The 15904-nt window shown below is 35.5% G+C and overlaps 1 protein-coding gene across 1 annotated transcript; it reads right to left on the bottom strand.

Annotated features, from left to right (window-relative positions):
• Positions 1-258: 258 nt before the first annotated feature.
• Positions 259-14414, bottom strand: LOC117326096 (beta-1,3-galactosyltransferase brn-like). Its single transcript, XM_033882714.1, has 2 exons — positions 14363-14414; positions 259-3939 (listed from the first exon to the last, which is right to left on the bottom strand). The coding sequence occupies exon 2, from the start codon at positions 3524-3526 to the stop codon at positions 2468-2470; it is 1059 nt and encodes a 352-aa protein (XP_033738605.1). The 5' UTR covers positions 3527-3939; positions 14363-14414; the 3' UTR covers positions 259-2467.
• Positions 14415-15904: the final 1490 nt, after the last annotated feature.

The raw sequence follows: 15904 nt of genomic DNA on the forward strand, positions 1-15904 counted from the left end.
CTTTGGTGAATAGACATAGTATTGGGTGAATTTGACATTGTGTTAGATGAAATGACAAAGTGTTGTGTGAATTGACATGGTGTTGGATGTACTGACATATAGTTGGGTCAATTGACAGTGAGTTGGATGAATTGACAAAGTGTTGGGTGAATTGACATACTGTTGCTTAAATCGGCAGTGTGATGGGTAGTGAAGACGAGGTCTTTGTAACAACAGAATGCATACCACACCTTTTAAAGTTATAACAAAAACAGAAAAGTTTATCAAGTAACTTTAATAAAATTATTGACTTTTTGTAAAATTGAAATATAACAAATAAACATTAAATCTTGTAGTCAAATGCTCAAGACCACATATTATTTGCCTGTACAAACACAGGGAAGTAGCACATTAATATAAGCCGAATAACGTTTCCAGTTTGTCCTTCTATAACTCATCACTGATTCTATTGGCGAAACGTATATCAATACAAATGCTTAACGTGAAGTAAGAAAAATAATACTGACAATAAAAAGATACCTTAAATACTCTCAATTTAGTGTTCTCGGATATTGAATGATTAAGACAAAGCTGATATATGTGTGAATCTTCTGAACCAGTGTCAATCTTCACTTCAGTTTGACAATCGATACACACATCTAATGTTAAATGATCGTACAAAAGTAGCACAAGGCAAAAGTGCCTTTAGATATTGTTAATCTAGTAATAGACACTTCATAAGCTAAATAATCAATATACATGTAAAACTGAAGCATACAGCTGCTTCGTCCTCCTAGGACTGATAAATGAAGATAGGTACAGTATAAACCTGCTTCGCAAGTTAATGACGCGTCCGTCAATGATGCTTGGGGCATCATTTAGCTGATTCGTCCTTTTAGCACTCGTGAGTGACGCTAGGGACATACATTATACAGCTGATTCGTCCTTCTTGGACTAATGAGTGATGCGAGGGACATCATACAGCTCCCCAACCCCACACTTCCTGGAATGGTGGTTAATAATAGCGACATCATAAACCTACTTCACCCCTTTTGTTCGCGTCCGTCAGTGATGTTAGGGGCATCGTATAGCTGGTTCGTCCTTTTAGGAATGGCAATTAATGCAAGAAGCAGCATACAGCTACTTAGTTCAACTGGGAGGATGAGTGATGCTAGGGACATCATACAGCTCTTTCGTCGTTCTGGGAGAATGAGTGATGCTAGGAACCTCGTTAAGCTTCTTTCTTCTCTGGACTAAAGGTACTGCTAGGGAAATCATACAGCTGCTTCGTCCTTCTGGGAGGTCGAGTGAAGCTAGGATACTAAATTGCGGAAATCTAGAATGGAAGTTAAGGAAACCGAAAACATATGAAAATAGAAGAGGAATATGAGGAGAGAATATGAAATAATAATTAACTGTGAGGAGACAGAAAACAGAAGGCAAGGCAGTCCCCTAAACAATTAACATTACATTATAATGTGTACGAATCGACATAATCAAGTTTGGCTTGATAGCGTATGTACGTACGTATGTCTGCAAGATAATTAATACATATTGACACCGGAAATCATATAAGGCCACCATAAATATAAGAACTTTTAAATACATTATAATTTGAAATAAAAAAGAAAAAGAAAATACTACTTTACAAAGTTTTTTGCAGTGATAGGTCACACAACTTGTACAAATCAACAAAAAATAAAAAGCATGATGAACAAGAGTTGTGTAAAGAAGAAATAGTGATTTAATGAAATAATATGTTTTAAAGCTACTTAAATTATAATAATAAGTGCTGAGTATACACATTTTCACCCTTCAACCCTGTTTTTAGACAGAAGCATACACCACGAATATCACTCTTGGCAAAAGTATAACCGCATCAAATAGTATTCTGTATCTCAAGCACGGCCAAAGAGTAGAGGCCTTTAAACTTCTTATAAAAGGTGAAATAAAGCTATTAGCCATTCTCATTTACATTGGCATCGTTGTTTTATTTATAGTTAATTCATTGTTGAATGCATTTTGGATCTTTTCATGATTGTTAAAAATGGAAACAGAACGTGCGCATTGTCATAGGCTTTTCAGCTGGGAAGCATGGAAGTTTATTCTACTTAAAATTGCGCATGCTCACCACACAATTACATATATCCTGATGTATATTGTGCTAATGTAAGTCAAATCGGTATATCATATTCTTTAGACACATCAGGACCAACATTTGTTGAATTACTATTTGATTCACACTCAACAGTTTACCTGCAATAACAATACCTTGCAAAATATTCATCACTATTTCTTAGCATAAAACAAATTCAACAGGAAGTCAATATAGAACTTAAAAGGGAAGTTCTTTAACTAGGTATTTTCTCTAAAATCGAATAATGCCTTTCCGTATTTTCTTAAGTTAAGGATCCCTGGGGAAGCTGGACCAGACTGTTGTTATGGAATCCAGATACATCAACAACATATCAATTCTAACATAGAAATGTTATACACTATCATTTGTCTGCATGTGAAGATACCATGCTGTCTTAAGCTTATTTATATTTCTATACCCGTGAGACACTAATGCTGTTTTAAACTTTTCCTCTTTGTAGGAAACACCATCTGCAATGTAGAACTCCGGATGATGAATCGGCTGAACACCAAGTTGATATGCAATAATTCCTAGAAATACATCATCAAACTTAAACCATTTAGTAAACGGAATAACAATTTGGAGTCTTTTAACGAAGTCCATTGACATTATTACCGCCCCACCACTGACAAACAACGGATACGTGTCGAAAGGGTAATCTTTGAGAGATATAAACCATTTATCGTTAAGACACCTCTGTGGTGCCGTAAGCAATACTCGACCCACAAAGAGAGTCCGATATATATTTTTCGGTAGACCGTGTAGGTATTTTATAACGTAATCGGTTGCAACATAAAGATCATCATCCACCAGCATTACGAATTGGGCTGTAGGACAATACCTGACACACCAGTTAATGCCGCCTATTATTTTATAGGTACTGTTGTAGTAGTCATCAACGTACGTCATTTCGAGGATATCATGATGCATCTCTTCTTCCAGTGAAAGACGATCATATATTGTTTCATTCATTGTTCTTCCAATCAAAAACACATGTCGGATTATATCGTTTTCAAAGTACGTTTGATTAGCCCATGTTTCTCGAATCGCTTGTCGCTGATCAAAATTCCAAGGCGCTGATTTGAACATAAACAAAAGGAATACTCCTTCTGATGAATCACAAATATGATCGATTGACTTCTTGTACGAAAATTGAAACTCATTGATAGGATCAACATCTGCCGAACCTTTGTAAGTGATATCTTCCTCTAATTTTTTGAAGTCGATGTCCAGAGGGTAGTGAAACATATGGAAGGGGATCAATTTCCTGGTGGAATATCGTTGTAAGAAATTAATGCAATCATCCTGTCTCGAATATTTATATGTAAACAGAATAAAAATGATGCAAATAAGAAGCACAAAAAGGAATACCCTCACAGCTCTACGATATTTTGAAGGCCGGAATCTCATGACGATATAAATTCTAGCGTAAATTCTATTTTGTTGTTAATCAGATGAAAAGGATTTTCCCTCCCAGATTTGTCTAGCTCTGCACTTGACAGCTACCGCACACAGAATCTGCTACCACTCATGGTGTTGTGCATTTTGAATTATTATCAAACTAGATAGAAGTATCGATGAGACATTAAAATTGAAAATGCTTCACTCATCTATCTTTTTTTGTCATTTATATGTCACAGGTAAGTGTATAGTCCTTTAAACGGATGGTATAATTTTCAATCATTGTGTGTTTCAAGCGTCAATGTGTTCCGACGTCAGCGGAAGATACCTAATTGAAGACGCGTCTTGGAGAGTTCAGGGCGACCCTGTCGGCCAAATTATTTTCCTCGTTATACAAGATTAATTTTCCGGAACCAACGATCCTGGAATAAAACAAAGAAAAGAAACAATTAATACAATTTAGTAACGATCTCTTAAGTTTGTTTCCAGTTTGTTCCATATCATATCAAACGATTATGAGAATTAGACCTACCATCATTCAGTATTCGCTGTGTTAGTATATTTCCAGAAACGGCATGGTGTTAAAAATAGGATCCAACACCCATTATAAAACTTTCCTCCTACGTTGGTGTAAAAAAAAAACAACATTGCACACATCAAATTGTGTATGTGTATTTAAAACCCAGTTTCACTGGATTTTATCTTACTTTGTATTGCGGGTGTCGTCGATGATGCAGATATTATATTACCGGCCAGGGCGCCCGGTCTTATTATATGTGCATTTTTCAAATCTGTTGTGTTGTTCATATCTTTTTATATATTTTGAGTTAGAATTATGTATCAGCTTTTATGTTGGTATGCATTGTTATTCTTAATTGGTATTTTTATCAATAACATTATGTTAATATTTTACGTCTACCTTCGTCACACATTACCCCGGTTCTGTTTTTGGTTTTGTGAAGTAAACCAGTAAAATAATCAAGAAACATCAGGTAACAAATAACGTAATATCATTTTATTATATGGTATAGGATAACGTGGAAAAACAATAAAGATGACAAGACAAACGCCCCTTATCGGATGGCTATGGGATAGGGACAGTACACACACAGTCAACAAACAAGCTACGAGGCAGCACGCACGGCTTCGTCTTCAAATATTCTACATTACATAATATAGCACACCCACCTTAATTCAAGTTAGATCAGAATAAAGAGTCAAAGAGAGAAAATAGAGTCTGGCCAGCTCGAAGAGCTTTTTGTACAGACTACCGGAATAGTTACGAAAAACACAGTTATCCAATTAAATAAGAGATTAGAATTCAGCTAATAAGAGACATTGTTTCAGAGAGAAAAATAAAGTAGAGTTAGAGTCCCTTCCGGTAGCCGCCGACATTACATACAATAGTAAAAAGGTAAACATTGCCATATGATTTCAATTATATACAACCACTTACACTCCACCACGGCTGGATCTGCATCACATTCATATCACAACTTCTGCACAAAACCCCCAACACAATTGTGAATACTATGTCGATACAGGTTTTATCAACAAAAGAAACTACTTATCCGGCTATTAATATTTGCGTTAAAAAGGAAGCGTCACGGTACGCCAATCTTTAATTCTTCTGAATGCATACATGCTCTGACATGAACGCGATATACATAACAGCTGTGGATATTCAAATTCAGTTGATATGAAATGTTTTACAGAAGATTACATAACAGAACAATTCAATATCGCTAAAGGATTTAACGAAAGACAGACAAGATATAAACAGCTTTCAAAACAATTTGAGAATAAGATACAATATATTGAAGAATCTTTCAAACACATGTACACGTGTTCATTTTTTTTTTTTTTAAATATGGTTTTATTTTAATGACGTCATAGTTATATGTAAAGAAATACCGGTTTGATCTGCCCAAAATACCGGTGTCTGTGCACCGCCTAGAAGATGAACTGATATTTTCCCTCAATTTTGTTTAAACATACCATATATCATATTTGTAATTCGAACAAAATAGTGTAATCAGCTGACGTAGGAGTATCTGTAAATGCGGAATGCTGTATTTTTTTTATAAATAATTTATTACTATATTTTGTCTTGTCATACCCATGTACATTTTTCTAGTTCTTTGTAGGCTTTAAAATCACCATATATTTCTTTAAAAATATGTTTAAAATACGTTTAAAATAACATAAATAAGACTTCTTTATAACGAGTGTTCTATGGATAGGAGGAGTGCAAATATGGGCACTCTGGTATCTAACACCGTTTTATTTTTTGTATAGATACTTTAAGGTTAGGTGATCATGTTATGACATGAAATTAAGGTCAGATCTGAGGCCTCTTTTTCATAATCATGATGCATTGATGTTGAAATGTTGAAAATAAAACCAACTTAAAAAATAACCCATAGTCAAAAGTAGGTCACAGTGACTCAATTTGTTTATGTATTAAGATAAAAAAAATATCGGTGAGAGCCACTAGAGGGTCAAAATTGGCACCTCTCCTTTTAGCCACATAATTTTGGATACTTCAGACTATGAAAATCAAACGTAATTTTGTTTCCATATTAATTTTTTCTCGAATGTTATTCTTCCTTTTCAGCTTTTCCCCGCTCTTACATTTCATAATATTAACACCATTGTTTAGGTTATCAATTCATCACCTTGAAATGACAATTTAATTAAAATGTTCTGCTAATCCTAGTTATTTTCGCCAATTACACTATATCTTTTCTAGTTACATCAATAACGGAGACAATATCCCTTGTTACATGCTAAGAAACCGGCTAAATTATTATTTTACTTCCAATAGCATTTTACACCCCTGCACAGAATGTTTGTTAAACTTTTTAACTACCATACCTTACTTGATAAGTTAGAACCATGTATTCTGTCGTATGCATGTATATTAGTAGAAGTAAGTTCGTTTCGTTCTTTGCATATAACATTCCGTAATTTATATCAGTTATAACCGGAAGCATGTCATGTAATATGTACACTCTGTGTCGACCATACTGAATGAATAGACACGTTGTGAACGGGATACAGCCATCAACCTGTTTTTTTTTAGAATAATAATTTAGTCGAAACTCGTCAGCACCCTATATTTTATGTGTGTGCATTTATGAATTTATTTCTCTTTTCTAAAATCAGTAAAAACAATTCCGTTTTATTTTCATTAATGAAGCAATGCAACAAAAATGTACATCAATAGTTGACGTGTTTTGTTTTAATCTTAAACGACCATGGGATATTTTAATCAGTCGAAATTAACCAGTCGCTCATTTAATACAAACGAACATATTTCTAAAAATAGCTAAGTTTGATATTCTTTATAACTTATAGTACCGTTTAGAATATAGTCAGGAGTAATTATATTGATTTAGGGTAATAACTAGTGTTTAAAACTCTCTTATATTTTTTCATGAAAAAAAATGACCAGAAAACTTACTGATAGCTAAAAAACATCACCACAAATTATATATGCATATTAATCTTGAAAAAATGCTTTTGACCTGTTTTTAATCGTCATTATGAAGAATAAATCTTTGCCGGCCGTTGAAGAAAGTATACATCAATATAAAAAAAAAGAATTTTGTTCCATATGATTTGCTGTTTTCAACATTTTCTTTATCTGTAACCCAACGTAAAAGTATAAAATATTATTGTCATCATATAGGAAGTCATCCTTTGTACCTTGCTGTGGTGTTATGATTACGACTTCATTTCTATATTTTGTTAATACGTTTATATGTACATTGTTTTTCCTTTTGACGTTTGTCAGTTTTATGTAAACATGCGATTTTACATTCAGAATATTTATGTTATAATTTACGATATCCACCCGAACACTTGAAACATTTCTATGATTGATAGCTATTACACATTCCAATTATTTGTTAAAGCTCGTCACGTATTCCTAATACTTTTATCACCAATATTTGTACAAAACTTGAAACTCTTTATATCTAGCATACTTATTTCTAACTGATGTGTCTTAACACGTACTTTATTCCATGTGAATATTCATGACGATCTGGCTTCTTTTAAGCGAGTGTTTATGTCTCGAATGTGATGTTCGTTGATGCGTGACTACGACTTGTATACGGACGTATTTACATACCTGAATAAGCGTAGACTACAATTCCCTTTGTCGGTATTATATAATAGTTTATATATCGTATTTCGTCGTCCTTCCCAATGTTGGTATCATTAGTAAACGGGTATTTTTTTTCATATTCCATTGAATAATCAGTGTTTATACAAGTAGCTGCACGTTTATGTGATAGCCCAAGGCCAGTGCACTGATTGCTGGGTTTATAACAGTATTGTTTTAAAAGAATATCGGGCATTGTTTCATATATATTGGATGAAAACGAATACTGAAATAGTTTATATAGCTCCTCGCACCGAGGATGAACTTGCGGACATGATAGCCGAGAAAAAAAGCCATTATTGTACTAATTAAGCAATGAAAACCCTCCTCGGGCACCTCACCTAATTAAGACGTTTCACTGACCTCACCGCAGTAAATGTCCCATTCCCTTGTACCTTGTGGTGATGCAATTCAGCATAAAGAGGATGAGGCTGAGATTCCCTTCCCAGTTCATTTCGGCAGTGAAGATGGGAGAAAGCTTAAATTCTGTCCTTGATTGCAGAGGTTAAGATACGACCCATACATAAAGGAGTTCCTTTAAAATCAAATTTATCTTATTTCTCTTTTCACATCTTATTGCATAGAGTAAACATATTTACTTAAGGATTGATTGTCAATTTTGTTGCTTGCATGGACTGATGAAGGGAAGTGAACCTCGTGCAAATGAAGTGAAGCAGTTCATGTACTATTTGCACGAGGTTCACCTCCTTTCATCAGTCCATGCAAGCAACAAAATTGACAATCAATCCTTATATTTACGTTAACCAAATAAAAAAACCGCCGCCAGATTGCAAAATTCGGTCGAAACGGAGTGACGTAAGTGCGTCACTTTGTAACATTGTTATACTTATCATACATGTGTGTACAGTAGTGGAACATCAGTCAGTCAGCCAGCTATTCTCGTCGCCAAGGCAACACAAAATATAGTCCCATACACGTTTTGAGTATTACGATGTTGATACACATAAATGCGATATTGTCAAGGTACAAATTTCATTGATAACAAATATTTATGATATTGCATAATAAAAAAAATAGCCATACCCATATAAATACGAATTTAAAGTACACTGTTGACAGTATAGTATATGTGTGATTTGGTCACTCGAGACACAGGGGCTCGGTTAAAAATGAGCACAAGGTTAACGTGACCAAAACAGTGAAATATCACAGCATTAAAAACAGTGTTTATATACTCTCTAAAGCCTTGAAAAAAATCGATTTTGTAAGGTTTTATTATTTGAATGAATGTTGGATTTTTAGTCTTGCGATTATTAATAGATCTATATCATATGTTAATCAAAATTTAACGCCGAACCCCTGCGACCGTATGTGATGCAGTCTAATAGTCGGGATATTCAGAGTTCGAGAAAAGGGTAACAATGTGGATTTTTATGATATATATGGTGTTCTTGAAATACTGGCGTTTTGGGATGTAAATTTTGATAATAGTAAGTAAAGAAACATTGATTTGAAAATTGGCGGTATTCGATGGCTGGATATGTCCTCCATATGTTTAGATTGAGTCAAATTACGACAATAATGTGTCCCTGTGTTCGATATAGCATAATGCTGCTACCAGTCTGTTTTTTGGTTATTAAATAATGTTAAAATTGAGGTTAATTTTCTGTGGCCACTGAAATGGTATCAAGCATAGCATTCGAGATATTAGCAAACATCAGACCTACTCCGCTACGTAGGCCTAGGTCATGAGCTCGGTGCTATCGGGAGTGTCAGTGTTCTGTCAGATCCTGTTTTCTAAACTGTCTGCATTATACTGACATTTTCATTAGCACATAAAGCGGCTTTTCCACTTGTGTTCATTTAACAAAATGAAAGTGCATTCAAGTCTGAGGCGGTACATAACTCGATCGTCATTGTAAACTCAGTAATTGTATTCACACGCCGGTTAGAAAGTGATTCGTCTCTCAGAACAGAAGCACGTGACCCAAAATCGTCAACTGGAAATGAAGTAACCTGAGTTTACTAGGTTCATTGAGGTGGAGCGAAGTGAAAATGTAAATATTATATAATGTATACAATTATTGAAGCGTTCATAGTCGTTACACGGCATACATTGGAGAGTGAAATGTTGACGAATCCATCCCCCGAGTTCGCCGACAGTGGTCTGTCTTATGGTTCTAAAGAAGGCGGCTCGTTGGAGCAACCATTTGGAAGCTATGGGGACCTTGTTGTCCTCTACAATTTAGCGTTACACAGCCCGTCGCTGACCTCTCAAGACGCTGTTGCTTGGGTTGGTGTGTTTGAACCTCAAATTGTTTATAAGGGAAGTTTTGGACGGGATAGAAACCGATGTGGTTGGTGGATGTATTGACAGTTAAGGGTGCATGGTTAGGTTTCCAACTTGGCTCTGTCCTGAAACCTACTTTCAGTTTGATTCCTGCAGTAGGATTTGTGGAATAGCAAGTGCCTTCTCACGTATGTGTTTGCTGTTCACAATGCAGCTTTATGTTTTTACACTTGGTCGGATGATCGGGAGTTACTAAATCCCTTATGGGACATGATGTTGTTCACAGTGTGTGCAGTCTTGGTGGCAGCTATTGCGACTCTACCATTAGGGAAACAAGATTTGTGTAATGCCGTTGGGGAAAGAAAGGTGGATCAGTGGTATGTGTTGTGAGTGACTGATGGGAAGGAAACTGATGAACGTCTTCCTGGTCCGTATCGAGGTCGGTCCTTCGGTGTGTCGATGGTTGTGGTAAGGACTCGTACTATCGCCAGTTTCCTGTCATCTGTGTGGTGGCGATGTTCACTAGAATGGTGGGTCCGCGTACATTAGGCCCAATAGACTGAAGACGAACGCGCACCTACTTGTTTTATATTGTGGACAATCCCGTGCTAAGCTAAAGCAATGTCACAGTTGCGAGCTCCCTGATGTCCTCGGGGTTGCCTGGCTCGTTTGAGGTGATGTACTTTTCATGATCTCTGTGCTGGATATGACAGGGGCAGAGGCGCGGCGTTTGGGATGGTTTGCTTGATCTGTCGAAGTGGCGGCCATTTTATCAAGGCGGTCGGGAGCGTGCTGACAGTGGGTTCTTGGCGGTTGGTCAGTCGCCCATCAGAGGAAGTCCTGCGGGATTCGCTATGACAGATGTGACTTATACATTCATAACGGGTTCCTTGACGAAGTTTGGGAATGGTCCTGGTCCAAGATTTCTCGCCCCATGCAGCGGGCGACGTAGGCGTTTCTTGTATAGTGTCGCCTGTACTTTATGTTCCCCGGGATGGCAGGTACGCTCATTTCCCGGTTTTTATCCAGCAGCTCAGTGATGATATCTGTCAGGGGGTTGTAGTCGCTCCTTTAGCGCTGGGGGATGATGGTGGATGTTATAGCGCTTTTAGGGATGGCTCGTTTCAACCACTGGCTTAACAGCTTTTAATTTGGAAGAGTGGTTCAGAGAGCTGCATTGGCCCATATTTTGCTAACTTGGTGCGAGCGTAGTCCGTAGTTTAGAGACTATGAGCCAAAAGTCTGTCCTTTCTGCGGAAGATGAAGATGGATCTTTGTTTCTTTTGTTGCCCTTCCGTGAGGTCGACGGTTGAGCTGATCGTCTAGTTTCAAGTTCATTTGTAACTTCACTGCTAAGAGCACATTCTAATATTAAAACCGGGAGGAGTGTTGTGACTGTACATGACGAGCTGGTTTCTCTAAGCGAGGCGTGTATGTCAGTCGTCCCGAAGGCGATGTTCGGCAGTGTGAGCCATCGGCATAGTCTACAGCTGGTCAATCTTGTATACGGACATATTTACGTAACCGTGCTAGCGTGGTCGTAGACTACACTTGCCCGCGTCGGCACATTATACTCGTATATAATATATAATTTCGTATTCGATCATCCTTCACAACACGTGTTCTAGTGCTGCCCTCTATATAGGATAGGACATAATTTCAAGAATCACAGATAATTCGATCGTCGTTGCTCTAATATGTAAGAGTAAATGTCTAAAATATCACTGTTTAGGGTGCTTTTGCCTTTTTCGCCACCATGTTGCTGGTATTTTATTTATTGCATCATTATGAGGTTCAGACTTATAAAACAACTTAACAAGAATATATACATTTTTTTTATATACAAAATGTCTTTCTCTTAATACATAAATGCAATGTGCACATTCTCCAGTTTGGTTTGAACTCGTGTATTCTTCTATAGAACTGCTTTTATATTTTTCTGTTTTTTTTTTTTAAATTATTTTTATTGTAATATTTGGAAGTATCCAATAAAGAGCTTCAAAATATGCCGATTCTCTTTATAAACGCTGTTTTAAGATGTATGTTCACAGGTAGCATTTTACTTCAAGCGATATAACTTAATCTTTATGTTTCCACCAAACAGTTTAGAGGATTGCATGAATCTATTAGCAATGTAAACAACTCAGAATATAGCTGTAAAAAGATACCAGCCACTGTGTTGTGCAACAACAAAATGTTGAATATTATCTGTCTTCACAATTTGTACGCAGCGTGCAAAAACCATTACACCTTTACAAAACAAACAATGACGAAATCAAACGCTATCATTCCATCGATATGGGCATACAAATGACTGACGAATGAATGAGCATCGAAGGGGTTATATAATTAACAGTTCTTGAAACTTACCTGGATACGTAGGTTGTTCACATCAGGGGGTAAATGGCAAGTGTTATTCGAAAAATATGCTAATAAAAAAATGTTATTTAATTGTGGTTCAGAATATTTATCAATTATTCATGACAAATGTAAAAACCTTTTTTGGAAAGATGTTTTCCAGTCATGGAGAAAATTAACAGATAAAGAAGCTTCTATAGGAGAGAAAAAAAATATACTGAAAATGCCTATCTGGTATAATAAATGTTTTAAAATAGGTAACAAGTGTGTTTTCTATAAGAATTGGTTTGAAAATGGTGTTATTATTATAAATGACTTACTAAAAGATAACTCTAATACTTTTTGTAATTTTGTAGAATTTTCACAAAAATTTGATGTAAACACTAACTTTCTCACATATCAAGGTATTGTTAACACTATCAAAAACTACATGTATATGTCCAATGATGACACTTTAAATACTTTGATCAGTTATCCATATATACCCCTAAATTTAGAAGTATTCATGAAGCATAGGAGAGGAACTCAAGATTTTTACAATTGGTTATGCCATAATAGTACCAAATCCACAGGGAAAACCAAATGGAATGAATTTTGATTTTGATGAGGACACATGGAAAATGATATATATGATACCTTTTACTGTCACTAAAAATTCTAAATTACAATGGTTACAATACCGAATAAACCAACACATTCCAACAACAAACTCTTATCTATTTAAAGTTGCTCTTACAGATAGTGCTATTTGTGTTCAATGTAAGTCTGAGACAGAGACAATTATTCATACACTTTGGGAATGTAAGAAAGTTCAAGAATTTTTGCAAGATTTTGAGTTCCTTCTTGATGCATTGTTTATCCCATTTGGTTATAATAAGGAAACCTTCATTTTTGGTTTATTCAGTCGAAATAGTATCTATAGTAGAATAGATAATACCATAATTTTAATTATAAAACATTATATTTACCAAGTGAGATGTTTACAGACATCATTGTCAATAACAGCACTTAAGAATGTTATCAAATATACATATAATACTCAGAAATATATTGCGGTTAGTAAAGGTGAATTATTTTTATCAAAATTTAATATTGAATTGAAAAAATGGGAAAATTTAATTAATAATTCTTAAACCCTATTGTCAGTTTTTGACAGAATAAAACAACATAGCTTTAGGTATTTTTGAAAACTTTACTTTTAAATGCATATATTGTTTACTCCCTTGAACGTGTTGGCACAACTTTAGAATTCCTATTTCCCATTCCCAATCTCAACCCCCCCCCCCCCCCCCACATAATCTCTCTCTCTCTCTCTCTCTCTCTCTCTCTCTCTCTCTCTCTCTCTCTCTCCCCCATCTCAAACTTCTAGGACCCTCTCTCTATCCCTTCCAAACAATGCTCATATATGTGCTTTAATTTAATTAAAACTAGGTCAATTCGACAATCAATTCTGAAATTAATTATGAATAAAGACTCACGGGTGAATGAAAATGTGTGAAAGTTAAATTGTTTATCTATGATATATATATATATATATGCATTGTTATAAACTTGAGAAAAAAATAAAAAAATTACAAAAAAAAATAAACAGTTTATACGTAATATGAGCGTATCAGAGTGCAAAATGTCGCTTTTATTAAATAAGATATGAATTTGAATAAAATGTCAATAAATCGATAGTGCTTACTACATTTGATCACAATGCAAAGATAATTCCCCTGGCGATGCAAAACATGTATGGAAAACAAGCCAACCATTGAGTTATACAATGTTACTCAAAGATGAGCACATGCATTTCATATACCGTGTAAAATTCAAATGCTTCTTGCGAGTGGGTGTCAGTTATGCCGAAAACCGTGATTGCGGAAACAAAATGGCGTCTGTTATGCTTTTGTAGACTGACATGGAGTGGGCTATATTAAGAGCGAGTCATATAGAATTTGCAGTTTCTATTAACAATTACTATTGGGAAATGAATTAAAATCAGCTTTAAAAAAATGATGATATGTGAAGGAAGCAAATAAAGCTACAAGTAGCATAATATATTGTAATGACATGCCCTTACCGTATGCAACTGCTCACCTGGCGGCTTACAGGATAGGTATATGGAGTCTTCCCCGAACACCAACTCTGGTTAGGGTGGGGTGTTTACATAGGGATTAAGGTGTGTTAATAGGGAGTTATAGTCTGTTACAGAAATGTTCTCAGTGTAAGAACACAGGTAAATCAGAACACAGGTATATGTATCGACATATCTTCTTACGGTCGAATGGTTACCTGTACGTTTGCGCCGTCCACTGCTGAATGAGAAGGTGCAAAAGACCTGCAATTTGATATATAATCTTATAATTTAAAATATATTTCTCAGTTTTTATTATTGCATTAAAGGGAATTTTGATTGTTCTTTCAATGATTATTTGCTTATACACACAAAAATTCTGAGAGAGAAAGACGTTTTTATCACATCATTACTTTTTTTAAGTAATATTTCATTACAAAAAAAACAGTAAAACTTGGATAAGTCGAAGTCGACGGGACCGAGAAAAATATTCGACTTATCCTGTGGTTCGATTTAAACGTATTTTTTATGTACGAAAAAATCAAATGACATAAATGACCAGTTTCAAAATTTTGATGCAATAAAGATAAGTTCACATTCACAGAATAAAAACGAATTCCGTAAAAATGTGAGACAAACAATTGAATTGAAAACACCCGAATACACAGTCATACACAAAATAATGAGCTTGTAGAAAAAGACTCACATTTTTTAATTTTGCTGGGTGGCGATGGCATTTTACATTAAACATTAATTCGTGTTGGTGCAGTATTTATCGCTTACATTTTTCTATTTTTTTTTTCTTTTTGCTGTTGTTTTGTTGTTGTTTTCGTAAAGTGTGCTTAAAAAGTAAACCAAATACTTCAGTTCTTATGACTTGTAAAATTGAAAACTCATTATTTATAACAAAGGGATGAATGATCAACTGATAGCCCCCGACAATAACAATAGGGTCGTAACCGTCGATATGGCTGATCGGTCACAATACGCCCATTGGACCAAAGCCAGGACTTTTACCCTAGACAACGTGACGCCATTATGTTTAAAAAAAAATTTTTTTTAGTATATATCTAGAAGGAACAAACCGCAAAATACATTCGACACACAATTCGGTACAACAGTTTTTAAAACATCCGTGTTTAATTTACTAAGACAAAGAAGGAAAAATACCGGGAGCGAACAAAACATTTTTTTAAAGGGCCTCGACATCACAGTCGGTGATGGTGCGTGGGTCGACGCTCTCTACCTGTGTCGACCTGTATGTCTCGGAAAGATGAGAAATGAGCCGGACTGTGCTGCATGGTTGTGTCACTGGGCGGGCGTATCTACCCTATTTGCATCCCGTATATTATTCAATGAGGTAGTCACCAACTACTACAATGACACTCTGAAAAGTGACACTTGATTTTTACAGGCCGATAGAGCCAACTTTTTCTTTCTTTTCTTTCTTTTTTTTTCAGATGATTCCAGAACATTATTTACCACATTTGGACGAGTATCAATACTATTTGATAGAATTGTTACTTCACGTTTACAAACCAGTTATAC

The sequence above is a fragment of the Pecten maximus genome, chromosome 4 (genome assembly GCF_902652985.1).
Source record: "Pecten maximus chromosome 4, xPecMax1.1, whole genome shotgun sequence".
Taxonomy (NCBI): Eukaryota; Metazoa; Mollusca; class Bivalvia; order Pectinida; family Pectinidae; genus Pecten; species Pecten maximus.

Excerpts from the sequence above, each read along its gene's own strand:
- LOC117326096 (XM_033882714.1), bottom strand. The coding sequence starts at position 3,526 with ATGAGATTCCGGCCTTCAAAATATCGTAGAGCTGTGAGGGTATTCCTT.